We start from the raw sequence: 27,854 nt of genomic DNA on the forward strand, positions 1-27,854 counted from the left end.
AAATACCAAAATTTAAGGCCGAGACATTTAATATTTTTTTTTAAGATTTTGCGAGTGTTTGTTAAATTTTTTAATAATTTATGTCGATAAATGGTTAAATAAGATTACGTTTTAAAAGTTTTCTGCTAAGAGCTGGCCCTGTCGAGACATTTAATATTTTTTTTTAAGATGTTGCGAGTGTTTGTTAAATTTTTAAATAATTTATGTCGATAAATGGTTAAATAAGATTACGTTTTAAAAGTTTTCTGCTAAGAGCTGGCCCTGTCTATACATAAAGTTCGCTACTACCCAATTAAGGTTGCTAAAGTACCCAAATGAACCATATTTTTTTAATCAATACATAAACCCTTTTGGAACTTTGGAGGAAAATTTCTAGAAAACGGTTATTTTAAGCTGCCACCAAGAAAACTTGGAGAAGACTCTTAGCAAAGGCTTCCGGGAAACACATCTAAGCCTCTTGTAGTGCAAGAATCAATTGTAAAGTGTTGCCGAAAAATACCACACGAACACGTCGAAATATATTTAAGAAGCTAAATGACCTTAGGGTTCCCCTGCTAAAGCACCAGCGATAATCAAATGGAAACAGTGTAACAGCCCTCACAACTTAATGCCTGCTTGGGCCACGATGATAATGACGATGGTAGCCACAGACATGGTCAGGGCAGCTCCGCACTAACAAGCCTTTCTGCAAATGTTTCCTTAGACTAGCCTCCACTCCTTCCGCTGCACCTCTTGGGAACCGCATATGCCCATAACGCATACAAATATTATATTTGAGGCTGGCGAGTTCATGCTTCGTGCCAGGCAGGCATCGATGCCTCCACTCCGATATTGTTACCGCAGAACGCCAACTGCGCATGCGCAACTTCCACCTTTAGTGCTCGCGGATTTGCGAGTAGGTGGGAGAAATAACCGCCTTGCGTTTGGATTTGTCTACCAATCGTTTAAGATTTGTGCTATGTTCCAGAGTGTTTTAGCAAATTTGGCAAATTGCACGTGAGATCCTTTGATTACATTTTGTATAATTTTACTGAAATAAAACCAGAAAAATTTGACTCCAGAATCTTTGCAACACTTTTTCAGGTAAAATGGTTTCTTTACTTCTTCACATAAATATATATTCAGAAACTGCTTTATAGCCTGACTATTACATTGTTTATATGTAATACAAATTTAGCTGAAAATGAAAATAAATTGGCATTTGGAACTGTGGTGCATAGTAGTCAACTAAAAGACAATGCCTGTATCTCTTAGAAATTCATTTCACTGTGGCACAATCGAAAACAAAGCAACTGAACGCGTAAAGGGGCAGCAACGGGAATTAAGAAATCCTTCACCTTCGCTTTATACAAATGACGCCCCAAGAGACCAAGGAAAAAACACTCCCAACCGAAGCACTGGGCTAAGTTTTAAAAAGTGTATATACATTCATGTACATAAGCAGGGAGCTTCTAGAGTGTGTTTGAACAGAGCCCGAGAAAGTAGCAAAGTGTGGAGGTACGTCAAAACGGCGGGGCGAGGAAGAAATCATTTACATGTGGCTGCGACATTACAGGAACGTGGAGGGATGATTATTAAATGGGTGGCATGTTTAACTATAAAACGCACGCGACCAGGATGAGACCAAGGGTGGGTTGGGTGCGAATGAAGGACAGCCGAGGCTTTGCGTCGGACACCCACCAGGATGCTGCCAAGAATGAGTACAGACAGAGGGCTCTTCGCCAGTTCGACTGGATGGACACAAACAAGGACTGCGGGGGACAATGCGTGAGGGTGGTATGAGCAAGAGCTGGGCCGGGAGGTGAAAGTGGAAGTGGCCCCTCAAGTAGGTCTGGAGAGGCACAAGAAAAAGCAGGCACTGAATTATGCAAAAGATTTACGCGCTGCCTTCGGACTGCTCACAAACTTTTGGGGCGTTGGCAGACTTCTGGCTGACGCTGTATACAATTTTATAGCCCAACGCCGCAGTGGAAATAGCGTATGACAATCATACACTTACAAACACCAACGGCCTATGCGGTGCCAGATGGCAGATACGTTGGGCACGCTGCGCGGCAGATCTAGTATGATGAGGTGCAGTCTGTGACAGCTAACAAGCCGAAAATTTGTAGGCTACAAAGCCCAGGATTACCTCTAAATGTGCTCAGCAGGCCCATGGCCAAGAGTCAAGCAGTTGCAGCAGTTAATCATATAAAGTGGGCTGTGATATTATGAGCATAGGATAGCAACCATTGTAGAACAAACGCAACAAATTTTAAAAACATTTTTGTCTTAATCCTTTGCTTAACTTACGATTGCGATACAAATAGTCGAAGCTCACTTATTAGGCGATGTTCACGCTCTTTTCACTCAGTACCAATAAATCGTCGTCCAATATTTTCATTTAAAATTTTCCCATATCAATACTAGCTGGCTTTTCCACGAGCAATAATCACTCAATTTAAAAGCAATGTAGCGCCTAGCGGTCAAATGGCAATAAAAATTAATATTGAACTCTCCGCACACAACCGAAGGCGAGGGGCAAAGACTCGTGAACCGAAAACTGTTGGAAATAAATCGCATGCGATAGAAATGAGCGTTGAATTTTAATAAAAGGCAGCCGGAGAACTAAACTGAGGGGAAAATGCAAAAAGGCCTTTGATCGTAGCCGCATGCAGAGAGAAATCCCCTTTGATCCCAAAGACGGACACACGACGGCAGGTAGAAGAAACCACAGGGCGAAAATCGTTGAAATATTTCAATTAACTTAAAGTGCGCCGCCGCAGTGAAAGACAGAGTTAGAGAACAGCGGCAGGGCGATGTGGAGTCGGTCTAGAGCATTGGAGAATCGGGACTTGGCGTCGACAATAAACAATGTTTTGACAAATCGCTGAAAATTGAGTGCGCAAAATTATTATTTTCAATTTAAAAATCAAAAGCAGGCAGGAGGTGCGCGCAAATCGGATCCCGGCGATCTGTGGCTCCGTGCGCCGTGTGTGTTGTGTAGCAGCCCCGTAACGATATATGGGTATTAAATTTTGCCGGCTTGATTTTGCTTTTGGCGAGTATTCTTGTACTCGTGTTCTTAGCACAGTTGAAGACTCTGTAAGGCTGTGAACGGGGCTCGTTGTCCAATACCGAATATAGAAACAATGGGCGTTGCATTTCTGACCACTTTTCACTCACCGCCTTATCGACTTTGCCTTGGCTTGCTAATGATTCCAAATTGAAAATGTAATATCGATAGATCCGCTCGCCATGTGAGTGTGTGGGTTGATCAGGTGGTTATAAATTTTCAGGAAACTGCATGAACTGCCCATTACAGTAAATCAGGTAAAGCAATTCCGAAAGCTGGTTAAACATTAGCGAGTGTAAGAAACTATTTTTTTTTCGCCTGACCTTTGAAATAGTTTCACGCCTGGAAGGCAGCAGAAGTTACTTTGGCAGTTCTGTAGCGTTGACGCCTACTCCAATCAAATTTTTTGATTGGATTGTTTCGGAAGCAAGTCGTCATTAAGTCAAATAGCATAATTATATAAAGAGCTAACGTGCGGGAGAAAGGTCTTTTGGCTGGCCAACACCGATTTTTATTAAATTCAAGTAACTAAAAACTTTTGCACTAGTTCCTGCGGGGCATTCTGTAACTTCGAACGGCTTTCCAGAAACTAGGCTCTGAATGTTCACACATTCACTGAACCATGGCTGCAGCCCGAATAGGAGTGACTGCCAAGTGGCAGCAAATCAGTAGGTAAACTGAACGTTAACGTTAACCTGATTACGGTTATTAGAACCTATAAGAACGCAGGCAGAGAACCGTTGCCCTGGTCACTGCGTCTTTTCATTCTTACTATGCAGGTGAGAGGGGGTCCGGTCAGGAACAGCCGAGCCGAGCCGAGCTCCACTGATCCGTGGCGTGAACTATTGAAGTGTAAGAGAGTACACATTATGCTGATTATAATCAGCAATGCCAGCAAAGTTGAATGATTACGCCTGGGCCTGGAAGAGTCTGCACAAGTGCAGCTCATTAGCTAGCAACGGTAAAGAGCACAGCGACCCATCCAAGAAAATCGATAAATTTAAAGGAAAGTAAGAAGGAAAAAATCTCCGCCCTCGTTTTCCTCTTACGGCGAGCACATGCTAATGAGTGGAATGAACTCAGAATCCGGATTGTCCCGAGTCCGACGACTCCATCCTTGATTTGAGAGAAAATCCAGCCAAAATGAGAGAAGAGCGCGTCTTGAAATTAGTTTAAAAATCGGTATATGTACCCGAAAAAAGGAAAATCTCTTTGAGGGTGGAATTTGTATATAGCTTACAAAGTTAAAAGTGTGAACAATTTTCTCGCCTAACAGGAAGTAGAAGGTCTCTGGAACTCTAACTTTATTTATTAAAAAAAATATCATAGTAAATTCTTGTTACCATTGAATTTGAAACTAAGTTACAAAATTAAATTTGCATACATTTGGTAAACCTAGTTTTCTACTCTCTTTTTGTTCCATCAACTCTGTTATTTTCGAAACGTACAATTAAGAAAGCATTTTTAACTAGTCCGCTTAAGATCCGGTTTGTCGTCCTGACGGTAAGCCAAAATAGCTTTTGAACTAAGAATTTCGCCTTCCATGAGCATGATAAAGTAGGTCTTAAAATAGTTGACAAGTTTTAGTAAGCTTTTCAATGTTTGATGTTCTTGATCTGCCTTCAAACTATAATTTTTGTCAAAAAAAAAAAAAGCAACGCAGTGAACTAGACTTTTCCGACCCAATACATTTTATATATTTTTAATCAGCAACATTTCATTTCAATAGTATTCTAGTTTAAAAACTCATCAGATCGGGCTTCTATGTGCTATAGCTGCCATAGGAATAATCGGCTCTATGTTGGCAAATTTATTTGGTTTTCAAATTTAAAGTCTTTTCCGTGGCTCCTTACCAACTAAAACATTTTTGTTTGAAAGCCGTTGCTTCATTTTATACGTGAATATGAAAATGTGAATTGTTAAGGACATTGTCATGTTCTCCCCATTTTCTGTACGTACAATAAACGCACTGTAGAATATTGTTTGTTAGAAATCAAAAATGGAAAAAGCCGATGTGTGTGAGTGCGTGTGTACGGTTGCGTAATAAACAAATATCAAGTAAAAAAAGTGCCATACACAAAAAAGGAAATTGCGTCCCTTTGCTGAAGGGCGCACACAAGCGATTCGTGTGTATACTTTTGTCTGCGTAACAGAGAAAAAAAATTACGGGCTGTAATTATGCAAATTAGTCCTGAGTCTGTAGCTCTTTGTGGGGCGATTGCGCGATAGCTGAGACCGAGCTAGGTCCCGGGGCTCAAAACAACTACAGAATCACCTAAAATATTCCTTTTGAATATTTACGGAGCACAACACGCACACTCATTAATTTTCATCAATGAGCAAGCGAACCTAAGCCGCAGCTTAGAGCGGCGAATGTGAATTTTGTTTCAATTTTTTTTTTTTTTTTTTTTTTTTTTTTTTGCATACTTACATATATTCTGGATATCCAACCCAGCCAATGACAGCAGGGGACTTTCGAATGTGCTGCGCATCATTAATTTTTAAAGCTTAGCCAGATGACAAGCCCGAAAAACAAACACATCTAGAGCTCCCAGACGAAAGAAATAACGAATCGATCCCGTGATGATGCTCATGCAACAATAGTACCTATGTCTGAAGCTAAGGCGCAGAGCTTCAGACGGAGTTCAAAAAAATTTAAATACAAAAAAAAGCGCAATGACAGTGAGAAACTCGATATTTTTACGGCTGCGAAGCCGAGTACTAAACGGTGGGCAGGACCAGGCAACATAAAAGATCCACGGTCAGACTCAGCTATTAACAATCGAATTGGGCAAACATGAGACAGAGCAGGAACAGTTAAGATTATTTATAATTTCTAAGGATTTGTAGTGGACTTTCATCGAATCGTATGAATTAGAATTTAATATAAGTGTCATTAATATTCATTGCACTTAATTAACATTAGTGAAATAATATGTACCTATTTTAAAATGAGCTTACGACCGAAAGAGGATACCAACATATGTATATTCGCTATAACATTATCGTTGCTAACGCGTTTTCATTTTTCCAATTTCCAGGCATGACCTTTTTTGTGCTTTTACATATCGACCTAAATATAATGCTTTACTTTACCAAAAAGCACGCATTTCCGGCACGTATGCCAGTTCCGGTCAAGCTCATGTCGAACAGCATGTGCTTCCTTCTTGTTTCCCATTGCTACTCGCTCCTACTCAGATCGGCAAGGCCAGTTAAAGGAAAAATGTTAACTCATTTGCTTGGAAAATGACTTTTTAATATGCCGCACACTTTGGTGACTCCGTTGGTTCAGTCGAATTTGAATATTAATTATTTATTTGAATTATTATTATTAAGGCAAGGAATAAGAAAATACGCAAAAGAGTCCTTGAGTTGCGAAGGGCCTAGACGGAAGTGCGTAGTGGTCATTAGGCTTGCCATTATATGTGTTCCCCCAGGACGTGTGCCGAGTACGGGTACACTTAATGGTTAAATGCTTATTCACATTTACCACATGTGTTTAGGTACAACATGAAATAAAGCTTAAGTAGGGGCCATTTTGACGTTTTGATTTACTTAGGATGTTGATAATTTTCGTGGTGCCGATAATTTCCATTAGCGTAGAAGTATCCGGGGTAATTTATGTTTTCGTGTAAAAACAAAAAATTAACTCGGTTTTCGTCATATAACTTAGTAAAGATTGCAAGGTTTCGCTATAAATTTATTTCTGATAGCAAACAGAAATTACTCCACAAATGATAAATGCTGTTATTGATTCATGAGCCATTCAGAACATAAATGTTTTATTTAACTTTTCTCAATTAAATAAATAAAAATTTAACTCCTATATTTTTTTTAAATGTATTATTCCATCACATTAGCCGTGAATCATTTTTTTAAGTCTGTCAAACTGTGCGTACAGATTAAAAGCCAAGACAAATTCAGTCTTACACCGGCCTCTAACACGACAACATACAAATTTTTGTTATTTACGTTTTTTGGACTTCATTTACAAGTAAGAAAATAAAAAATATTTGACTATTCTTTCCTCATAATAACGCGTTTCGTTCAGGATTCTCACAACTTCGTCATGTGTTGCGGACCTTGCTGTGGAACCTGTTACTACCCCTGCTGTAGTCCTTGCTTCAGTGGCCGCTGTTTCGGGCCGCGATGCGGATTTTATAGTGGACCGTGTGGGCCTTGCTGCGGAGGCGGTTGCTGCAGTAGCTGCGGACCATCATGTTAACGTACCTAGAATCTGGACAACTTAACAAATGTATTATCGCGGCCCATTATACTTGAAATGAAGATCAAGTTCTAATAAAGGTGTATGACTTTTATTGTCCTGAGTTTTTTTTTCTAGTGCAGCAGAGGTTACATTGTCATGCCTGGCAAGAAAATAGGGTTACGCCTTCAATTACGCTGCTAATTGCCCAATGACCATTATAAAATATCCCCTTGTGTCGTCCCCTCCGCGGATAATGCTATTAATGCTAATTTATGCACAGCCCAAAGCGAAAAGCCAAATAGAATCCAACTATTAAGTTGGACAAACACTTCAGAAGTCAGCGGGTCAGCTATAAACCAGTTGACCGGACTGACCGCTTCACATTTGGTTTGCCTGTCCTGGTCACTTCCTGTGTTACACCTCCCCTTGGTCACTCACTGTGTGGTCAGTGTGAACACAAGTTAACAAGCGTGTTATTAGGGGGTTGGGTCGCAAAGCAAATGTGTCATGGCTCGCGTTATCTTTTCGAGTAGCGATAATTGGCTTCAGATTTGTTAAAGGGTTATTTAGCTGGACCATTGTGTGGACTAAAATTAATAATGATACCATAAAAAAAAAAATGTTTAAGTTAAAGAGTGACTCATGTCACTGGTCATACTCCAAATCTCATTATAGCGAGTTGAGTTATACAACCAGCTGGTCCAGCTTGGCATTTGCCAGTATTTTGCTGCCTTATTTTTTCATTATTAAAATCCACAACATTCACATCAAATTCAACTCGAGTCGCGTCTGGCGGCGACAGGGGAGACATGATTTTAATTTTCAACCAAATTTCTTAGCTTTCTGCCTAGAAAAAAACCCCTAACCAAGTGAACGCAAGGGGAACAAAAACTCATTTCAAGGGTGGCAAAGAATAGCGAAAACAAAAATGGAAAATCGTAAAAACCGATGCTTCAGCAGTGGCACATTAAATGAGTCTAAATAAAGTATGCCAGTGCAAAGTGTGGGTGGGTACATATGCGCGTAAGGGGTCAGAAGATGTTAAGCGCTAAGATTAATGGTGGAGTGGTAAACGATGGAAGGAAAATAGCCAAAAAGATATGAGTTGGCATCAACACTGTCCGACGCTAATTTAACGTATTGCTCTGGAGTATTTTTGTGCAGTTTTAACAAAAACAAAATAAGTAAAGTTGAACCCTTAAACGTATTTAATAGCATAGAAAATGTAATTTTTATGATCACAAAATTGGTGGTTTACTTAAAGACGATGAATATCATTTTAAGAAATCAGAAAGTTATTGAAACGAAAATATTTTACGGAGCTCATCTTGGGAATCGAATCTTTGGATTTTAAGTTTTACCTAAAACCTTTACCCTTTTCCAAAAAGTGCAGGGTATAATCAGAAGCAACCCCTAGAGCTATACTTTTTGGAGTCCTTTGCGCTCTCCAAAATCCAAAACATTTTTAAATAAGACTCAGAATTTTTTTTTAGAATGTATGAGTGTGAGTTTTGTGCGTATGCTTCTAGAACACTTACTTCAAGAAATTAATATTTGTTCTCCGTGCTTTGGCAACGCGCGCCCTTAACGCATTTTTGTAATGCCTTTTCAAGCGCAACGTGTGTGTATGTATGCTTGCTCATTAAGCAAAAACAAAGTTACCAAATGTTTTTTTTTACCATCCTTGGACCTTTTTATACCCGTTTCTCGTAGGGTAAAATATTATATTTTTTTTTTCTAGGAAAGTATTCTGCATATATTTTACTTAGGCGTCTTGTTATAAGTATTAAATTGAATCTGGGAATGTATTATCATTCGATTTTTGCTTTTATACCTTTTTAACTATATTTGTTATATATTTTTGTTTATTACATCATTAAAAACAAAACAAATTCAAATTCGTTTATAGGTTGCTTTTTTTTGCTCTTCTTGCCCCAACCTCTGGTGAGCCCTTCATCAGCGTTTATAATTAGCGGTAAGCTGACCACATCATAAGTCAGCTTGTACTTCTGCACGTTTTAATAATCTTAACAGTTATGCTTCTATCGTTGCCATTATGTAAATCAACGCTAATGAAAAAACAGTGGCAACAACGTCGCTTACCGCATCTGTGGCGGCAGCATCGCATCACCAGCGGCAATGATGACCAACAAAAATCAGCAAAGAACCCGACGAGAATTCATAACATTTTTATTCCAAAGCCGAGTAATTACGCAGTCAAGTAGAAAAAGTTTATCTCTTGTCGAAAAATTGAAAAATTTTCATTTCATAAAATGAGATTAAAACGCGAGTTTCCTGGTTGCTATTGAGGAGAGAAGGAGGAATTAGGTGGGGCCGTAGTGTAAGAGTTCACTGGGATCCGCTGTAAAGCCAGGCAAACCGCAAAACCATGGGAATGGTTTAGCGGGCCGGGTGGGTTGATAAGGAAAGCAAAGCTGCCGGGAAGGGCTTAAATCTAGAAAGTTTACTGCCAAAATATTTTAAAGAAAATTACGAAAACGTCGAAGGAAACGAAAAGGGGCCAAGGGGGAGTCGCGGGTCCGCAGCAAGTGAAATACTGGAAAGAAAATAATAATGGCCGCCGAAGTCCGTCAGAGAACGGATTCCAGGACGAGACGATGATTCTAAGAGCGATGAAGGCGAGATGCTTGCGATGACAATCTGGCAACGCCACAGAGCGTGTGTTCGTTGTTGGGGTGTTTGTCCTTCCATGTCCATACGCACTTTCAACCCTTTTTGTGCTGGCGGGGAAAAATTGCGTAAAGTGCGAAAATCACTGTGTCTGTATACAAGTTGTTACACACACACAAGCTAGCTACATTATGTACTCCGAAAATGTTTCATTTTACGATATATATGTATCCCGCTTACTCGGTACAAGTAGATAGCGACTAAAAGGGTTGTCCTGGCTAGAGAATGTTTTCTTTTAACAGTTATTGGATTTCAAAATGAAATCCATTTGATGGCAACGAAGCTTTGACATGTGGGGTAAGCACGGTTTTCAAGCTCTGTGTTTAAATAAATTATCATCCAACGGGCAGAAATGGAGTAAGAGATAATAAATACAACCGTCACTAGGGGTTTCTGTTTTATTTGACCAATGTAAACTACAAATGTAATTTACCATCATAAATGGATCCAAAACTTTTAATAAATAATGGCCTATGTTAAATCGATTGTTGCATATTTATAAAGTACGAATAATAAATTCAGAACTACAAGGACGGACTATTTATATAAATTTTGCAAAAGTTATTTGCTAGCGGCTTGTGACTATCTCCAAAAGATTTTAGATGGGTAAAAGTATTTGGAAATGGGTAGGAAGTGGAAATCCTTTTCAAGCTTAAAAAATATATTCATTTTCGTACTTAATCAAATTTCTGGCGGTTTGAGCTATCGATTTGAGCTACACAGATTTTTCTGTTCTTGTTAAAATCAACCATGTTTAAGTGAAAATTCTCAAACAATAATAGCTAAATAGCTAAAAAATAATACGTAAATTACCATTTGTATACCCTTGCAACGCACTGAAAAAGAAGTTTCCGACCCTATAAAGTATATAAATTTTTGAACAGCATCACTAAGAGAGTAGATCTAGCCATGTCCGACTGTCCGTCCGTTTCTTCGCAAACTCAGTTTTAAAGCTATCTGAATGAGACTTTCCCAAAAGTTGTCTTTCTATTCCAGGTAGTATATAACGAGGCGGATCGGGCTCTCATAGGAACGATCGGAAAAATAAATAAAAAAATTTTTGCTGTTTTGCTGTTTTTTTAATTTTTTGTATAGTTCTTCGACTTATAGTAATGGTTAAATATATCAGAATTACGGTTTAAATTTCATCAAAATCGGACGACTAAACTCCCATACTAACGAATTACGCTCTTAATTTTATTAAAATCGTAAGTTAATTTTATAAACATTTTTTTTTTGTTTTTTATTTTTATAGTTTCCATGGGCCCTATATGTTATAGTCGTCCGATTTTAATGAAATTTAAATCGTTATTCTGAAATATTTAACCATTACTATGTCTATACTATATGTCGAAGAACTAAATAAAAATATTAAAAAACAGCAAAGTTAAATTTTTTTTTTTTTTTTTTTTGTTCGACTGTTCTTATGGGAACTATATGCTATAGTCGTCCGAAGGGGGTCGTTCCGCCTTTTATACTACCTGCAATAGAAAGAAAACTTTTGGGAAAGTTTCATGCAGATAGCTTTAAAAGTGAGAGACTAGTTTGCGAGATCGACTCTCCTATTGATGCTGATCAAGATCATATATACTTTATAGGGTCGGAAATGTCTCTTTCACTGCGTTGCAAAATTCTGAATGAAATTATAATACCCTCTGCAAGGTTATAAAAAGCTGTCGGGGATAGGATTGTGAAAAGGTGTAAAATTTGCATACAAGAAACCAATTCATGAATCGGAAAAGTCAGAGGGGAACGCTTTTTACATAAGAAATTTAAACATAACAGACAATCTGAAAGCAAAAATATAATTGAATCATTAAGCGAACAAAAATCTAAAGGTGCCAAATATTAGGCCGGACAAAGCAGAAAAATGAATCGCTTTCATATGCAAATGAAAGTGCAATTCGAGTTGAACGAAAAATAATGGGAATCTGATTTTGATTTGGCACGTAGCCTACAGCCAGTACTTCAGTCAATACTGTAATAAAAGTGGCGCTCTCTAGAGCTCCCCCGTTTTCCACGCTTAGGTTGTTTCCCCCTCCTGGTGTTTTTTTCTGAAGTCTCTGCTAATCCCTTTCAAATGAAAAACAGAGTGCGGCCTGCAAAATGTGTAGTAAAAATCTCTTCGCGTATAAATTGCACCGTGCACGACAAAATGGCGTCACTACTCGAACTAATCCAATTTATTTCAGCTCCATAACTTTTTCCTATTTGCTTTTTCCTTGGTTGCCCTCCGTTCCATACTCGAGACTGACAGACGCTAAACGCGTCTTATTAGATGAGCTATGTGTGGGTGTTTTTATGTGTGCAATGTTTTCCCTCGCAATTCCCATTCCTTTCCCAACGAACTTTGACTCTTACTCTACTCCCTTCCACGAAGGGGTCGTTTGCTTCAATTTCAAGCTTCTATCTTTTTTGCTTTTTATGATAAATTGCATTTAGCAACCACCAACGCCAAAGATACCACCACCACCACCAACCCACGCTGCCACCCTGTCCTAGACAAATGCAATGTTGGGGTGAGCAAGCATTCCCATTGTTGTTGTTAGAATATGGACACACTCGTGTAAAGGATTTAGCTTTCGATTAATTCTAAGTCTCTTCACCCCCGAATTCCATCTTGGAAAATGGCTGTCAGAATTATGTGAGAGATCTTTCTCTTTTTCTGTTATTAAATATTAATTTAAATTTTAGCAATCATCTATCGAATCTCCAAATTTGAAATTAATCTTTGTGATCGACTCATTCACTTCTTTCCAAATATCCAATTTAAACTGTCTTTATTGGCAAACTGGTATCGCGGGTCTAACAAATTGCGTGGAAATTTGTTTACTTTTCTCCCGCAGTGGGGTCGGCTACTAAAAAACGTTATAGATTTTGCAACCTTAAAGAAAAAGATATTTACTTATGCTTTTTGGAAGCTTATCAAAAGGATGAACGTCTATATACTAACCTGTGTCTACTGAGAGCCCAACTTAATTTTGCTCGATTTGAAAGCTGATTTCCCACTGACAAATATCGCGTGTTTGTCCTTGATCCCATGGAGCGTTAAGTGCATCCTAGCGGCAGCTCCTTTCGTGTCTGGGAAAACAATGAAAAATTCATGCAAATGAAAAATAAATGCACACAAGCCAAAAAGGATAATGCGGCATGATGTGAAGCACCACGGAGCAGCGGAAAAACAGAAACACATTTCATGCAATATCGGACTAGGGTGCTTGGTTCATGGTTTTTGTCCTTCTTTAACTCCTTTGTCTGTGGCACGAAATTTCAATAAATTATGCAGAAATTTTTGTGGTTTTCGCGCTTTTCTCTTAGCTGTTTCTCTTCCTTTATGAAAATTTTCCTTGCTGTTTTATTCAAATTTGTGTGAATATTTTATTTTCCAGGAAAACAGAATTTTACGTGCCAAGTTTTGTTGTTGAAAAAAGATGCAGAAGGGAATATCAACCCTTTTCAGAGCCGACACAGCATCCAGCTGTTTGAATTAATCCCTTTTTGGACGATCCTCGGGGATCTTTGTCTACCGATATTGTATGCTCAGGTAAGCGATATATGTATACACACATGAAGCTGCGAATATGCAAATAGGTTTGATTAAAAATTTAAATGAGGTCCTTGCCACGGGACACCTTTTTGTGAGGGGAGAAAACATTGACAGCTGCGTTTTGAGTTTTCAAATTTGTGTATCGTAGGTTTCTGCTTAATTTAATTCACCTCTTGAACTCGAAGGGAGCTAACGGAAAACGCTTCATTAAAAAGAACAGATTGATATAAGTTGAAACAAGTTCTTATCTTCTTTTTAAAAACATTGAAGCTATGATATTTTTCAGCTCAATTATTCGACCGTTCCTATTGCAGCTATATGATATAGTTCTCTAAAATCGTAAACTGAACTATCAAATTATAAATATTTCAAAAAGAATTTTTTTAAATTATTAAATCAAAATATGTTTAATTGTATTTTTTTTTTAAATTATTTTTTTATATTCCGATTTTTTCTATGGGAGCTATATGATATATTCGTTCAATTTTAATGAAATCTAAACCGTATTTCTGAAATATTAAACCATTACTACATCTCAAAGAAACAAAAAAAAATTCAAAAACTGCAAAATAATCATTTATTTTTCATTTATTATACCCGTTACTCTTGGAGTAAAAGGGTATATCGTATTCCTTGAAAAGTTTTTAACAGCTGGAAGGAAGAGTTTCCGACCATGTAAAGTATACATATTCAGGATCAATAGTCGAGTCGGTCTAGCCACGTCCGTCCGTCTGTCTGTCCGTCCGTCCGTTTGTCCGTCTGTATGAACGTCGAGATCTCGAAAACTATAAAACCTAGAGATTTAGAACTTGGCATGAAAATTCTAGTAGTTCCTAAACAGTGCAAGTTTATTTTCCGCGCGAAATTATGACGATTTAAAACGGCGGAATTATGTTGTTTTAAAGTGGCATAAGTTCGCGGACCAAATTTACTGGGCGGAATTATGTCTGTGTTCATGGAAATTGCAGTGAAGATGTTCTCACTTTCAACATAGATTATTCTTTATCTAAGGACCTTTATGGAATAGGATTTTTTTTATAAACAATTAGTGTATTTATTTTCATATAACTTAGGAAAATTTGTTATACCCTTGCAGAGAGTATTATAATTTCAGTCAGAAGTTTGCAACGCAGTGAAGGAGACATCTCCGACCCTATAAAGTATATATATTCTTGATCAGCATCACTAGGCGAGTCGATCTAGCCATGTCCGTCTGTCCGTCCGTCTGTCCTTCCGTTTCTACGCAAACTAGTCTCTCAGTTTTAAAGCTATCTGCATGAAACTTTCCCAAAAGTTGTCTTTCTATTGCAGGTAGTAAATAAGTCGGAACGAGCCGGATCGGACGACTATAGCATATAGCTCCCATAGGAACAATCGAAAAAAAAAATAAAAAAAAAATTATAACTTTACTGTTTTTTAATTTTTTTTTAGTTCTTCGACATAAAGTAATTGTTAAATATTTCAGAATTACAGTTTAAATTTCAATAAAATCGGACGACTATATCATATAGCTCCCATAGGAACAATCGGAAAAAAATAAAAAAAAAATTATGTATAACTTTGCTGTTTTTAAATTTTTTTTATTAGTTCTTTGAACGCCCATAGAAAAATACTGTCTAGAACGTGTTTCACCAAAAAAGGACCAGTTTGGACTCATCTGTCCAAAAGATATTACGTCATTTTGATAGTGGCCAAATTTATTGCACTGCTATTTCTATGAACCCAGCGATACATACTTTATAGGGTCGCAGATGAATCCTACACTGCGTTGCAACTTCTGACTGAAATTATAATACCCTCTGCATGGCTAAAAAAAATCTACGAAGTTCAAGTCGAACCCGGACCTATACTTGCACATTTACAATTTTCAATTTTTCACTGTTACCCAGATAACTGTGATTCGACCGATCACAGCTTTATAACTAGAATAAAATTACTACCACAACATAAGCACAAGCTTGCTCCTCTCCACATTGTGAAATTTTAGCCTTCTACAGTTTGCGCTTGAATGGTACCATGCACCTATTTGGTTGCCTTGCCGAGCAGCAGCCAAAGTACAAATGATTATGTTTATACTATTAAAGTAATTTACTAAAAAATGACGCCCCGCCAAAACAAGATAATCCGCAATGTACTTTTTCTCTCTCCCCTATCAAGAGCTGATCGTCAAAGTCAACCGCTTTAGCTGGGGGTTAAGTAGCTTGCTGTCTACTTAAGCATAATCAAAGCATGGCAAAGCGAATAGACGATCAAACGCCGATTTCGATCTTTCCTGGTTGCCGATCGCTAAATTTATCACAACATTTTACAAAAAAGCTGGATAAGTATGCTGCTGAGCGGGGCAGGCATGCCCAGATTGGTTTCCATTCGCTGGCTACGTTGGTAGCCAAGGTGCGAGATCTACAAATAATATGGCCAACGGAGCTGTATCTACCCTTAGTCCCCTGGCTGGAGGCTGCTAGGCCAAAGTGGAGGCCATGTGTGTTGGCTTTGAGGTTGGCGATCGTTAACTCAATTCCTCTCCTCCGCGGCCTGTTGTGTACAGTTTTATTAACCCCTGCCGCTGATTTGGTGATAACGATCGTAATTTTACTGGTACTCTGGGTGCAACACATGTTGCACTTTCCAAGACTCTCGTCCACGCTATATTATTTTCCCTACTTTAGAAAATTCTTTTTCCACTTTAATCAGTATGTTGCAATTTTTGCTGTTGATCGTTCGCTCTCCTTACATTTTCGAGTCTGCGTCTACAGTCCCTGTACGAAGCGGAGTTGCAACATAGTCAGATTAAATGTGTGTTATCTTATATATACCGTGATTCAAAGTGTATACGCCTTTATTGCATTGCAAGAATTTCAGTTGGTTTTTCGAAGAGCATTTACAAATTCCAACAAGTTCTGCTTTTTCTTAGACTTTTGGTTTTGTTTTATAAATGCTTCTCGAGCAAAAAAGCTGTTTTTTTTTAATACGTTTACCTTACAGAGTTACTGTTTATTAAATCCATACTCATAAATATGCATGGGCCACAGCGTAGAAAACAAAAATGGGGTCTTCTAATTACGCCAAAGAAAGGGGTTCATTCTGTTCAAGTAAAGTTAGGCAATAGGCTATACATACACATTTGCTGAAATACACACAATTCAGTTTCATCAGCTGACAAAAAAAATTAAGTATCATAAATATGCATAAAGAACTCTATGTAGTAATCGTGTGTATATATTAAGGTTTAGGTATATAATAAAAATTATTCTTCTTTTCGGAATTTACCCCTCTGGAGAAAGTTGCAGCTGAAAGCTGTTTGCATAGTTGCCGTGTCTAAGCAAATACGAAACCTATATAATGAGTCGCGCAGCAAAAACGGAAAAAGGTTTACAATTAAGAAAGAGAAAATGTTGTCTGTCTGGCTTCATTGGATAGCGTTTTCATGTATTTGACTTTGCGGTTCATTGATTAAAATCAAACTGTTTAATAAGGGTGGAAAAATGCCCCTGCTTAAGGGCAAATATAAAGCATAGCGATCAGGAATTCTGCCAGTCTTTGTTAATTATGTTTTTTGGTTCTCTCATGGATTGGCATCCTCTTTAAGGCATAAACACGAGTATCTACTTATTTGTGCCTACCTTTAAATGGTGGTGTTTATGTTTCATAACTGTCGTCATGATTGCGCACAACGTTTACAATCGCAACGTTCTATTTATTCGTTCTGCCGAAGTTCCTCTGGGTTCAGTATTAAAATGATTTTAATTTTAGATTAGTTAAATGCAAAAAAATAACAAAGTCCTTGCCCTTTTCCCATCACACACACATCACAATCATAGTATTCACAAGAATGTCAATATGGCTTATTATTTCGCTTGCATGGCTCTGGTTACTTAATTTAAAAGACACCCAACGATTATTGGTTTGAAATTGCTTAGGACACGCGAAACGATTTTGCAGTTTTTCTGCGAATATTTTGCATATTTACACGGTTGAGTAAATAGGTAGGCGTTGATCCAGAAAAAAACGGTTTTTATCGTTTAGTTTCATGTAACATTAAGTCCTGCATTGAATGGAGGAATGGCAGCACCTTGCACCCTTGAAGGATTAGTCATTTACAAAGTTAACCGAACAGCCACTTAGCAACTATTCGGTATCATGTGTCTGTTTTCAGCAAGCCCTACAGTAAATATCAAAGTTTTCTCAAAGACGCATGTCCATTAATCTCTTACCCACCAAAACTTACCACCACTTCAATTGCCAAGTCACATGCAATTTTAGGCTGCTTTTTTCTACTTTTGGAGATGCTGAGGCAAGGGCTATTGCTGATGTGAAGGAGTCAGTGTGAGAAACTCACCCAAATCCATTACCGTTTTATACTGTCTCACCTTTCAAGATGCGATTTGCATAGCGTTTAGGTTGCCAAGTCGGCATCGCATATTAATGTATTTAAGTCGTAAGCGTGCGCTTTTCTTTCATGCCTTGTTCGGTTTCACATCTCTTATCCAAGCCATTTGTGCTGCTGTAGTCCTCAGTAGCTGTCGGTACATTGCTATTCCTTGCGATTCTCAGGTGTACACGAAAATCTTTTTTGTGCGCAACAAGTTTCTGGACAAAATTCTTGCCTGATAAATGATATTGCAAACAGTTCTTGACTCGATATGCATAGAGTCGAGGTTGCTGGTCATTAATAATTGCTGTTGGACGGTAGTTACGATGACCAGCAGCTCGGGATACTTGACATTGCATAGTTATTTAATCTTTTGTTTGTGCGAGCACAAAACCTAAAAATATCAGGAGAAGAATCTTGTGGATATTTTTGACTTACAGGTTCTGATATTAATACCCATATATGGTATCCAGAAACCTCACAAAGAACAGAGCACAGATAAGCGATCTTTAAAACAATGCAAAGCTTCCACAAGTTGCCACTTAAAGAGGGCTGATGATGGATTGTTCGTACGTGTTTTGAGACTGGTTTCAAGGATATAGAATAGGACAAGCAGCAGCAAAAGCACACGAGACTCATTAATCCTGGTGGCAAACGGGTGACCGGGACCTTCGGCTGACTTGCCACGACTCATTTGTGCTCAAAACTTTGCAGCTTGATAAATTGCCAGCCACACAAGCAGCACAAGCATACATTCTCGCTTCTCTTACCATTTTGCTTGAGGCCAAATCCCTAACCATGTTAAGTGAGGTTGTAATGTTATTTTGCCTTCACCTTTTTCGATAGATAAACACTTACGTTTTTGCCAGAGATTTAAATACTCTCCCTTGGTGCCACCATATATTTACCAGCCATTCAATCATATTTATCTGCCAAAAACCTGAAGAGCTATTTTTTAAGCTTTTTTCGCAGCCCTTTAGCGTTTTGATATACAAATACTATACACAGGCTTTCTCAATTTTTCTCATTTGATGCGTTTGTTCTTTGCATTGTTTAGGGTCTGCTATCGTCACGTTATGCCAAATATATTGCTAGGTTTGTTTTGTGCGATTGTCACGTTTTTGTTTTGATTACTTAATGAGATAAATGAAAAGTAATAAAGGCTGAAGTAAAAAAAACTTGTCTGCGCATATTGAAATGAATTGTATTCTTTAAAAATATAAACTCAAAAGCTTTAAGAAAGCTGTTATTATTAATTGTACAGTAAGCTTGAGTCGCTGTTATTATCCTCATTGCTTGTACAATCAAGAGATCGGTTGTCTTCCGAGTCCGTGTCACCCAAAACTGCTGAGCCTGATAAAGAAAGGGATGATCTACCGGAATTTTCAGCCGAGCTTGGTAAGAGCACATCAGAATATTCTTCAGTGTCCGAACCCGATTCTCCATTGCAGCCGGTTACATGATCCTCGTCGTAAGATTCACTAGTATAGGCCTCTTCACTGTCCCCTTTTGACGCACCAGAGTTTAAAGGCGGCTCACCAGTATTAAAGCTTGAAATTCTTTTACTTTCATTTGATCGACATCCCTGTGTATGTGATTTATACATACCCGTGCTTTGATCTGGAAACATTTAAAGACTCACCAAAAGAAAATTTCGGCTTCGACCCAAGGTCTGGGCGACATGCAGCTCCCTCATCAGTGCGTTTCTCTCCATCGAGTGATACTCGCGTTGAAGATGGCACTCCGACTGCAGCTCTCGGTTCTCCTTGCGCAAGTGAAACATTTCGCTCAAGATCTGGTGCTGTTTCTCAACTACAGTGGTCACCAGCTGTTCAAGATTCTGAATGGTTATCTCGCATTCCAGTAGCTTCTTCTTAAGAAGCCAGTTCTGTGAACGACAATCGGCAAGATCTGAGGTTGACAGAGCGTTATCGGGAGCATTTGTCTCTAATGATTCTTTACTAGCACTTAAGAAAACAAGTTGTAGCCAATTGAGGTGGTAATCAAAAGATCGCTCACTTGTCTTTCGGGCTTTCGCGTACTGAGAAGTCATTAATAGTAGGCATTGGAACCGTCTCAAGGTTCCTGGGTATATCCTGACTGGGTGTATAAAATTGGCAAATACACGACATTGTTCGGCAAGTTTTGGAATCCTTAACATAATCGATTGCACATGATTATCTATACGGAGGTGACTAGATGTTATTTATTCCTTTTGAAACACCTGAATTCACATATATGTAAATTCCTTTTTTCTGACATTTTACTATACCACCCTGATCTAATCTGAGTTTCTCTTAACTCTGATACCATTCCTATTAAGTTAAGACTGCACGGACAGCTAAGGGTGTAAAGAAACCCCACATCCTCGCAAGTATTTCACTTTACAGTCTGAGCCCCATCACCCTGCCGGCCATTGCACACTTTACGACTTGACATTTTCACACTTTGTTGGCAACGCTTTGGATGCTTCCTAGACACTCCCTCCTGTGAAACTGGGCAACTGACTTTTAGGTCGTCCCAGCGTTGATGCAAGCTGCACTGTCACTCGCCTGTCCTGCGATCCGGGATGTGCAAATGTGTGGCTTCAGCTGCGAAGGAACTGGGGATGTCTCACACTTCTGTCTGTTTTTTGTGTGCGTCGGTGGATTGAAGTGCAAAATTGGTTTAAGTGTTTGCTAAATTGGCAGCAAAATGGCTTTTTCAATTTATACAATTTTATGTGCGGGTCCGTAGACGGCGGAAGCTGTTCAAAAAGTTTAACCGAAAAACTAAATATTTTTTTCCCTCATCTGTTTTGGCAACGAGTACTGCCTAGCTTGGTAATTGATATTTCGATTGTTGACTTTGGGGGGATGTGCGGAGCCTCTGTCTGGTCACTAGTACACACCTCTAAAAAAAAGTGGCTTCAGACCTGAACTCATACCAATCCCACCGGCCATTTCACACGCTTACTATCGGTGCTAAATGGTCTACAGTGGAGATAATCATGGTTTACACCCAAGCAACTATTGCAAAACACATATAAGAATGCTCGTATCTTACGGTTTATTTGCACCGACTTCAGGTCGGCGAAAACCCAGTTGTTTAAGCCGCATAGTAATCGTGATACCTAAACAACTCCAAATTACATACCAGAGGGCGCTACGCATACCATGTTAACATAAATTTTATAGGCCTTCTCAGTTAAGGTGCACCTCGCGAATAATTCCGCCTTTGTAGCATGGCCAACCTCCTCGCTCAACTTTAAACTAGACAACACATGCAAGCGCACATTTAAAAAGGCATAAGTCATACGTGGCTAATAAATTGATTTGCTTAAGTGGATTAAAGTTCATTGCTATGACATATACAGGATGCTCGAACTCTGGTCGCGAAAAATGAACTTCGAGTTGCTTGTGTCTTGGAGAAAAGGCAGCTTGGCCTTAATGGAGCCCCCTGTACGTTCAAAGCAAAACCACCTATTTTTAACTCAAACTATGTTACTATTTGGAGGAAAAGTCTTCTGCCCACGGAGGAAGGAATAAAATTATCGTAGCCGAAAACATTCAGTGGACTCCTTGCAGGCTTAGTCGCACATCGTACTGAGACGACGATGGCTATGAAAACCAGAAAAAAGAAACTCTTAAAATGCCAGTTTGAAGTCTATTATTTGCTGGACACGAGCATATATTGATTGCATCGCAGTTGCCTTGGTCAGGCACAAGATTCGGGAAAGCAAATTGCTTCAACAAATACTAGTACTCCCGAAACGGAGAGCGCGAGGGAGCTGGAGATGGGGATGATGATGTTGGTGGGGTGGCAAGAGGTGGATAGAATCACATGGTAATCGGTGCACTGTGAAACCAAAAGCAGAAACGTAAAAGCAATCGAAGCCAAGTTTTGGGAATAGGTGTTCAAAACCCGTTTGCAGGCGCAACGTGCAGATCCGTTGTGAGACTCTTCGGTGTTTTGGTGGCTTCGTGTACTGCAGCATTTAGCGTCTTGATCGGTTTATCACCGATTAATTAGAGTTTGATAAATACGCGCACGCCGTGAGTATATAAATCATAGCAGCAGAGGAAGTGCGCTGCAATTATTTAGCCCAACAACCAGAGGACCTAGCCCCAAAAATACAACTCGTGGAAAATTTGCATATCCCTTCACCCACTCTCATGAAAAAAGTAGCAGTCAAATTGTAAAGGTAAACATGGTTTATTTTTGCACGTTTTGCTTTCTGATTTTTCGCCGCATTTAGCATTTTGTTTTGTTTTGGGCTGTCGCTGCTTTTGACGTTGCCACACAAGCAGAATATTTTGAAAGGCAAGTGCACGGTGGCAGGAGGTGGTTAGGGTGTTTTGCAAAAGTGCAAAAAAATATCTTTGAACATTTTTCTGTCTGAGAATTAATTATGAAAAAACGTCCTTTGAGATGCGCTTGACGGCCACGATGAGATGGCAACAGCGGTGCTGATGAACAGGAGTTTTATGAATGCTAATTTGAGGTTATTTTTTGGGTTTGAATTAGGAATAGGGTTGCTTAGGAGGGAGAAGGCTTCTTTGACCCCAAGGTGCTTCTGATTCTGATCGTGGGCCTGCAGGTAGCTTATGGGAGTGCCATATTTGCTGGGAAGAAGTTACTAACTGGATACCTGAATTTCTTATACTCATTATACAAACTGACGAAAGTTTTAACTTTTTAGAAAGAGCCTTTATAAAAGATGTTTAAAAATGTACTCTTTATTTATTTCACTTATCAAGAATCCCTAAATCCTTGAGTTCGGGAAATGGCTGAACTTAACTGCTTATTTATATAAGTTGAGTGCTCACTTTAGTTTGCCTTTCACTGCCACATTTACGAGAGTATGCCACGAAGAATGTCTTATGGTTTATTACCGCAAGAGAGCTCCAACTGCTAAGCAGAATGCAACATAAACTAGTATGGAGGTTATTATTATTCGAAGACTACTCGGCACCATGATTGCTACCTTTTTTTGCATTTGGATCGTATTTGCCCGGCAACGTCTTTTATTCTTGCCCATGGCAGTAGCAAAAATGTTGACCACTTTCTGCATGGAAGAGTTTTATGTTCCACTTCAGCCTTCGACGTCCACTGCCCTCCCTTTTTTCAGTTTTTGTCGCACTGGAATTGCTCTCGAAATATCTTCGTTACGGAATGAATGACCACTCGTGACTAGTACTTTGCTCTGAACCCAAACTATTTGCGGTTTTTTCTTCACTTCCCTTTGCACAATTATCCTGATTTCAATATTACTGCGTCATAAACAAAGGCGTAGTCTGACCTCTCAGGAAAGAAGTAGGAGGAGATGCAGGATTCCAAGGATTGTTCACAAAATTATTATTATTTGCTTGCTCAGGAATTTTCAGTTGTTGCTTGTTATTTATCATAGGCAAGGAAATGGTAGTATGTCCTGTGACCGTCTTAGATTGTCTTTCTGCTTTGGTTTATTGGGTCTTTTTGAACGAAAGTGAAATTAAATATCAGGAAATTGTCTTATAAATTTATTTCTAAAGAAAACAAGAAAGCAAGCAAACTTCGGCAAGCCGAAGTTTATATAGCCTTGCAGCTATTGCAAAAATTAAATATTCTTGAAACAGTGGCGTAGATAGCTTTTTGATATGGATATGACTCAGAATAATATCCTGTTTTTTTGTAAGATTTATTTTACACTGCGATAATAATCCGCGTTGCACAGTCTTGTACAGAAATTGGTCACATTTTTCACATTGATAAGTTGCATTATAAAAAAATTCTCTTATCGCAGAAGAAATTCAAGCTTTCGAGATTTTTTTTGCTAATTCATCAATGACTTCGTCCGCTGTGATTATATGCAGCTGATGCAGCGCCGTAGCACGCAGTAAACTGAGAGGCACTGTGACTGACTGAGGTATCACTTGGAGGTCGCATGATTGGTCGGTCCGTTAGAAGCCCTGGAGTTATCATATTTTCCACGAACCCTCCTGATGAACAACAAAACGGCAGGCAGACGCCAAAACTGCGTAAATCCTGGGAAACGCAGCGACCGCTGGCAAGCTAAAAGATTCCAGGAAGAATTTGTCGATTGACAAGAAGTCAACAGTATTGAACATAACTCGGGCATTCGAAACTTTAATATGTTGTACTGCACAGTCATCGCGTAAAAATGTGTTTATTTTTCAATTTTGAGATTATATCATCTTAAAATTCACAGACCCAAGGGGGGGGATTGATCCCCCTGACTTCTGACTGAAATTATAATACCCTCTGCAAGGGTATAAAAATAGTTCGAGTTTACTTCAATACTTATCGTGTTTGACTTTCTGTGTTTCCTTTCAACGTTAAGCGTTTGGATTTTCCTTTAATTTTATGTTCTCGGATAAAGCAGACTCATACCCCTCATTAAAAAATTGGCTCAATTTGTTGAAAGTAGCGCCCTTAAGAAACGAAAAATAGCCCAGAGCAATGCGGAAGCAACTTAGCTTGTATGCCATTTTCCAAGTAATAAAATCTGTAAAAGGAAAGCCCCCCTTTGCAGGCACAGCGTGGGATTCGACTCGTAACGCACACGCGTATGGACATTTATCAAATATTCAACTGTCATTTTCGCAATCGCAAAGCGTATTTAATGCTCTTTTTTTTACATAACGCAATTGAACATTCATAAGCTCCAATGTTGGCGAAGAATTTACTAATACCCAGATCTCCATTTCCACCAAAACCCGCAAAAGTACACAACCCAATAACCCAATATTAAGGAAATTGGCTAACGGGAATTGAAATAATAAGTGGGAAGCATGTTAAGGGTGTAAGCCGCTCACACCATTCACTTGCGAATTTTCCGACCTGCGAAATTTTCCAGAACAAAGCACTCAACGGAACACGTGACAGTTGTCGCGTGTGTATGCCTGCAAAACAAGGCTTCGTTTTGCATTTTCCAGTTTTCCGCGATGTGTCAATGTGCCGAAAGTGCGTAGCAGTCGCAGTCAAGTGTGTAATTTGCGGTAACGTTTTAAGAGGGTTTGAATAGATTGCTTCATTTAAATTTGGGGGAATCAGTTGCCGGGGAAAGTCAGGAGTGTGGGTACAATGGCGTTTCATCGGATGTTAACATCCGTAATAGATGTTAATTTTTGTAAGGATATTTTTTTAATTATATCGCGCGACACATGTTTTTCAATTTGCGGACTTTAAGCTCGGAAACTCCATTCCGCTTTATAGTACAGTCTCAGTTCTTAATTTTACTTATTTTGTAATTAAAAATAAACACCTTGTATCCTGCTACTATAAATTGTTCGTTTGCAATACTCAAAGAGGAAATTGCACAGAGCCTACAAAAAACTCAATGGGGAAACCCTTCCATAAGAATACAAAATAAAAGTCTTGGATAAAAATAAAAGACAGCCCACTGAAGCAAATTCTGATTCTGTATTCTGGGCCGTCCTGTGGACTCAGCCGTATTCGCATTTGCATGGCTGGCATCAAATTATGAAGTAAGTAAGAGAGCACTCCATGCATTAAAAACCATTTAATTTGCTAAATCGCCTTGCCAGACATCGTCGGCAGAGCTCAGGTCTATCCGTTGTTGTTGGATCCCATCGTGGATAAGCGGGCGGAAGCGGATGACGCGGAGTCTGTGCACATTTTTGGGATTTCTAGACGCCTAAGAGGGCCGCCCAGCCTACATCCAGTCCAAATCTCACATAGACACTTGTTCCAACAATTCTTTTCGTTCTTTTTGGAACTGGGTAAAGTTGAATAAGCCATGCAAACACTAGAAATCCCCGAGACTACTTGAGTGTACTTTCATCTGCCATCGCCTCCTGTGCCAGGCGATAATTTTCACTTTTTTGTTCGGAGCTAACTTCGAATTCCAGTGAAGCTGCCTTCTGGTTTTCATCGAGTTTTTGTTCCTTATTCAATTTTTGTTTGTTCAAAGCTATGATGCGTAAAAAGCCCAATATAACAGAATTCAAGGCAAATTTAAATGAAAAGTGAATATATCTTTTCATTTTAATCATACAACTTTAAACGCCGCCTAAAAGCAGCCAACAGATTAATTCGAAATGTATGCTACCGAATTGTATATGCTACCTGCATGTGGGAAAGCAATTAAACTTGGCACGAGAAACAAATTTAACATTAGTTGTTTTATTCCAGCAACCGAGTGGCGTGTCAATGGTAATCAAGTGTTGTCATTGCATGACTCTGCATAAAGCGGGGTCCTCAGACCACGCACTAAAAAGAAGATGCGTAATCGAAATTTAGCGAAGTCTCGAACTCTAACGAAACGAAGCGTTTAATTTAATTGACTGGTCGCGGACAGTGCTTTTGTCTACACCCCTAAGGACCTAAGGACTTACCCGCCTAAAGGCCAAACCCAATACAGTATTTCTCATTAAAAGCGTATTATGTATGTGTGTGTGACGGTATGTATCTGCGTCGTCTTCTATCCCGGTACAATTTTGTCAATTCATTATAAATTATTTTCCATGCTAGGAAAGAAACAGAAGAAAATTCAAAAAATAAATTGCAAACTCATTCGCCTCGAGAAAATGCTAACTTTTTTTGGGACGGATAGAAGTTTATTTAAGTTCGATACAAATGCAAAATTACCAAATCAGTCAGGCAAAAGCGTTGGGAGCCTTTTCCCAAATGCCTCTGAAGTTTCGTTTAATGATTATTGTAGACGGTTTTTGCGGGTTTTTCCCCTCTTGAACTGGGTAAGGCATTAAACCTTGCGATTTATCTGAGTTGAAGTTTCCTAGCACTTAATTTAAATATTTCCATGGAGACTTGAATGTAATATTGATGTTGATCCTGCCTCAGTTTAAATGATTATAAAAATCTTCAGCAAACAAATTTATTTTGCATTTTATGTATTTTTTAATTTTTAAATAAGCTAAGCAAATTCACTTAACACTTTATTTATTGCTTAAAATATAAAGTAACTGTAAACAGTTAATATTAAGGTTCAGTCAGTTTATTTTTATTTAAGGTGCATACCATTGTTTTAAATTTATGTTATATTTTTGCTTGCATATTAGCTCATTTTTGTTTACTCATTTTATGCACCCTTTTTTTTCAACGCATTCAACTAGAAAACTGAAAGCCTTGCTCAATACAGAACACCCAAAATGAAGCTAATTACAAAAAAATAAAAAGAACAAACGCAATTCAGTTACTCAAAACAAAGAAGAGCGACACGCGACCACAGACTTTGAAATAAAAAGGCTGGGTCTTTTAAAAATAAACAAGTTAAAATAAACTGATACACTGAACGCGAACTTTGTAGCACATTATAAAATAAATTCTTCTTTGTTAGATTTTATAATATTAATTTATAAACTATAATCCAAGTTTTTTTTTTGCCTAATTTTTGATTGATTCTAATTATGTCCCTCTTTTCAAATGAGTAGGAAATTATTTATTTAACTACAAAGAGTAATCAATCTTTGAAAAGCATTTGTTTGCTTAAATCAAAAATATGGTACTCAGTGAGTAGATATGTGCATTTAATGTTTAACATGATTTTTCACTCATTAAAATTGAAGCGCAAAAAAAAACCGCAAAACCACCGGAGGGTTGGATTGTGTTTTTGGCATAATTTATGCGCATTTATGAATTTGGGAAAGTGCGAGTGTTGGCTAGAGTGTGGCGAAGTGTTAATTTTGAGAAATGTGCAAAAAACAAAAAGCAGTAGAAAAAACAGACAGATGAGGCAGCAGAGCGTGCGGTTCGTTGACTGCGTGCAAGCGTCTCGCACGCTTTTTAACGCGCCGCAATAACTCCGACGCAGAGGACACTACTTCCCATGGTCCACTAACCGACAATGGGAACATCGAATTCAACACAAAATACAACCCAGTCACAAAGCCAAAGTGCAGACCAAAGGAATGTGACTCGACTACCGATTTGAATAACCAAACTAAACCCATAATTCATATGCGCCACAAAGTCTGCAGCAATCAAATTGGCATTAAATGTACAGCGAGTTGAAATATTGTAT

General features: G+C 38.6%; 2 protein-coding genes across 3 annotated transcripts; one reads left to right on the forward strand and one right to left on the reverse strand.

Annotated features, from left to right (window-relative positions):
* Nucleotides 1-6,920: 6,920 nt before the first annotated feature.
* LOC108141384 (male-specific sperm protein Mst84Dc) lies at nucleotides 6,921-7,374 on the forward strand. The gene is made up of 2 exons (XM_017264733.1): nucleotides 6,921-7,049; nucleotides 7,107-7,374. Exon 2 carries the CDS (start codon nucleotides 7,125-7,127, stop codon nucleotides 7,278-7,280), a length of 156 nt encoding a protein of 51 aa, XP_017120222.1. The 5' UTR covers nucleotides 6,921-7,049; nucleotides 7,107-7,124; the 3' UTR covers nucleotides 7,281-7,374.
* Nucleotides 7,375-19,057: 11,683 nt separating this feature from the next.
* LOC108141302 lies at nucleotides 19,058-20,075 on the reverse strand. 2 transcript variants are annotated; one of them, XM_041707451.1, is made up of 3 exons: nucleotides 19,889-20,075; nucleotides 19,512-19,830; nucleotides 19,058-19,454 (listed from the first exon to the last, which is right to left on the reverse strand). In XM_041707451.1, the coding sequence occupies exons 1-3, from the start codon at nucleotides 19,999-20,001 to the stop codon at nucleotides 19,122-19,124; spliced, it is 765 nt and encodes a 254-aa protein (XP_041563385.1). In that variant the 5' UTR covers nucleotides 20,002-20,075; the 3' UTR covers nucleotides 19,058-19,121. The 2 variants fall into 2 exon arrangements, with proteins under 2 accessions (XP_041563385.1, XP_017120057.1); XM_017264568.1 differs by having other exon boundaries at nucleotides 19,512-19,836.
* Nucleotides 20,076-27,854: the final 7,779 nt, after the last annotated feature.

The sequence above is a fragment of the Drosophila elegans genome, unplaced genomic scaffold (assembly GCF_018152505.1).
Source record: "Drosophila elegans isolate 14027-0461.03 unplaced genomic scaffold, ASM1815250v1 contig_183, whole genome shotgun sequence".
Classification (NCBI taxonomy): Eukaryota; Metazoa; Arthropoda; class Insecta; order Diptera; family Drosophilidae; genus Drosophila; species Drosophila elegans.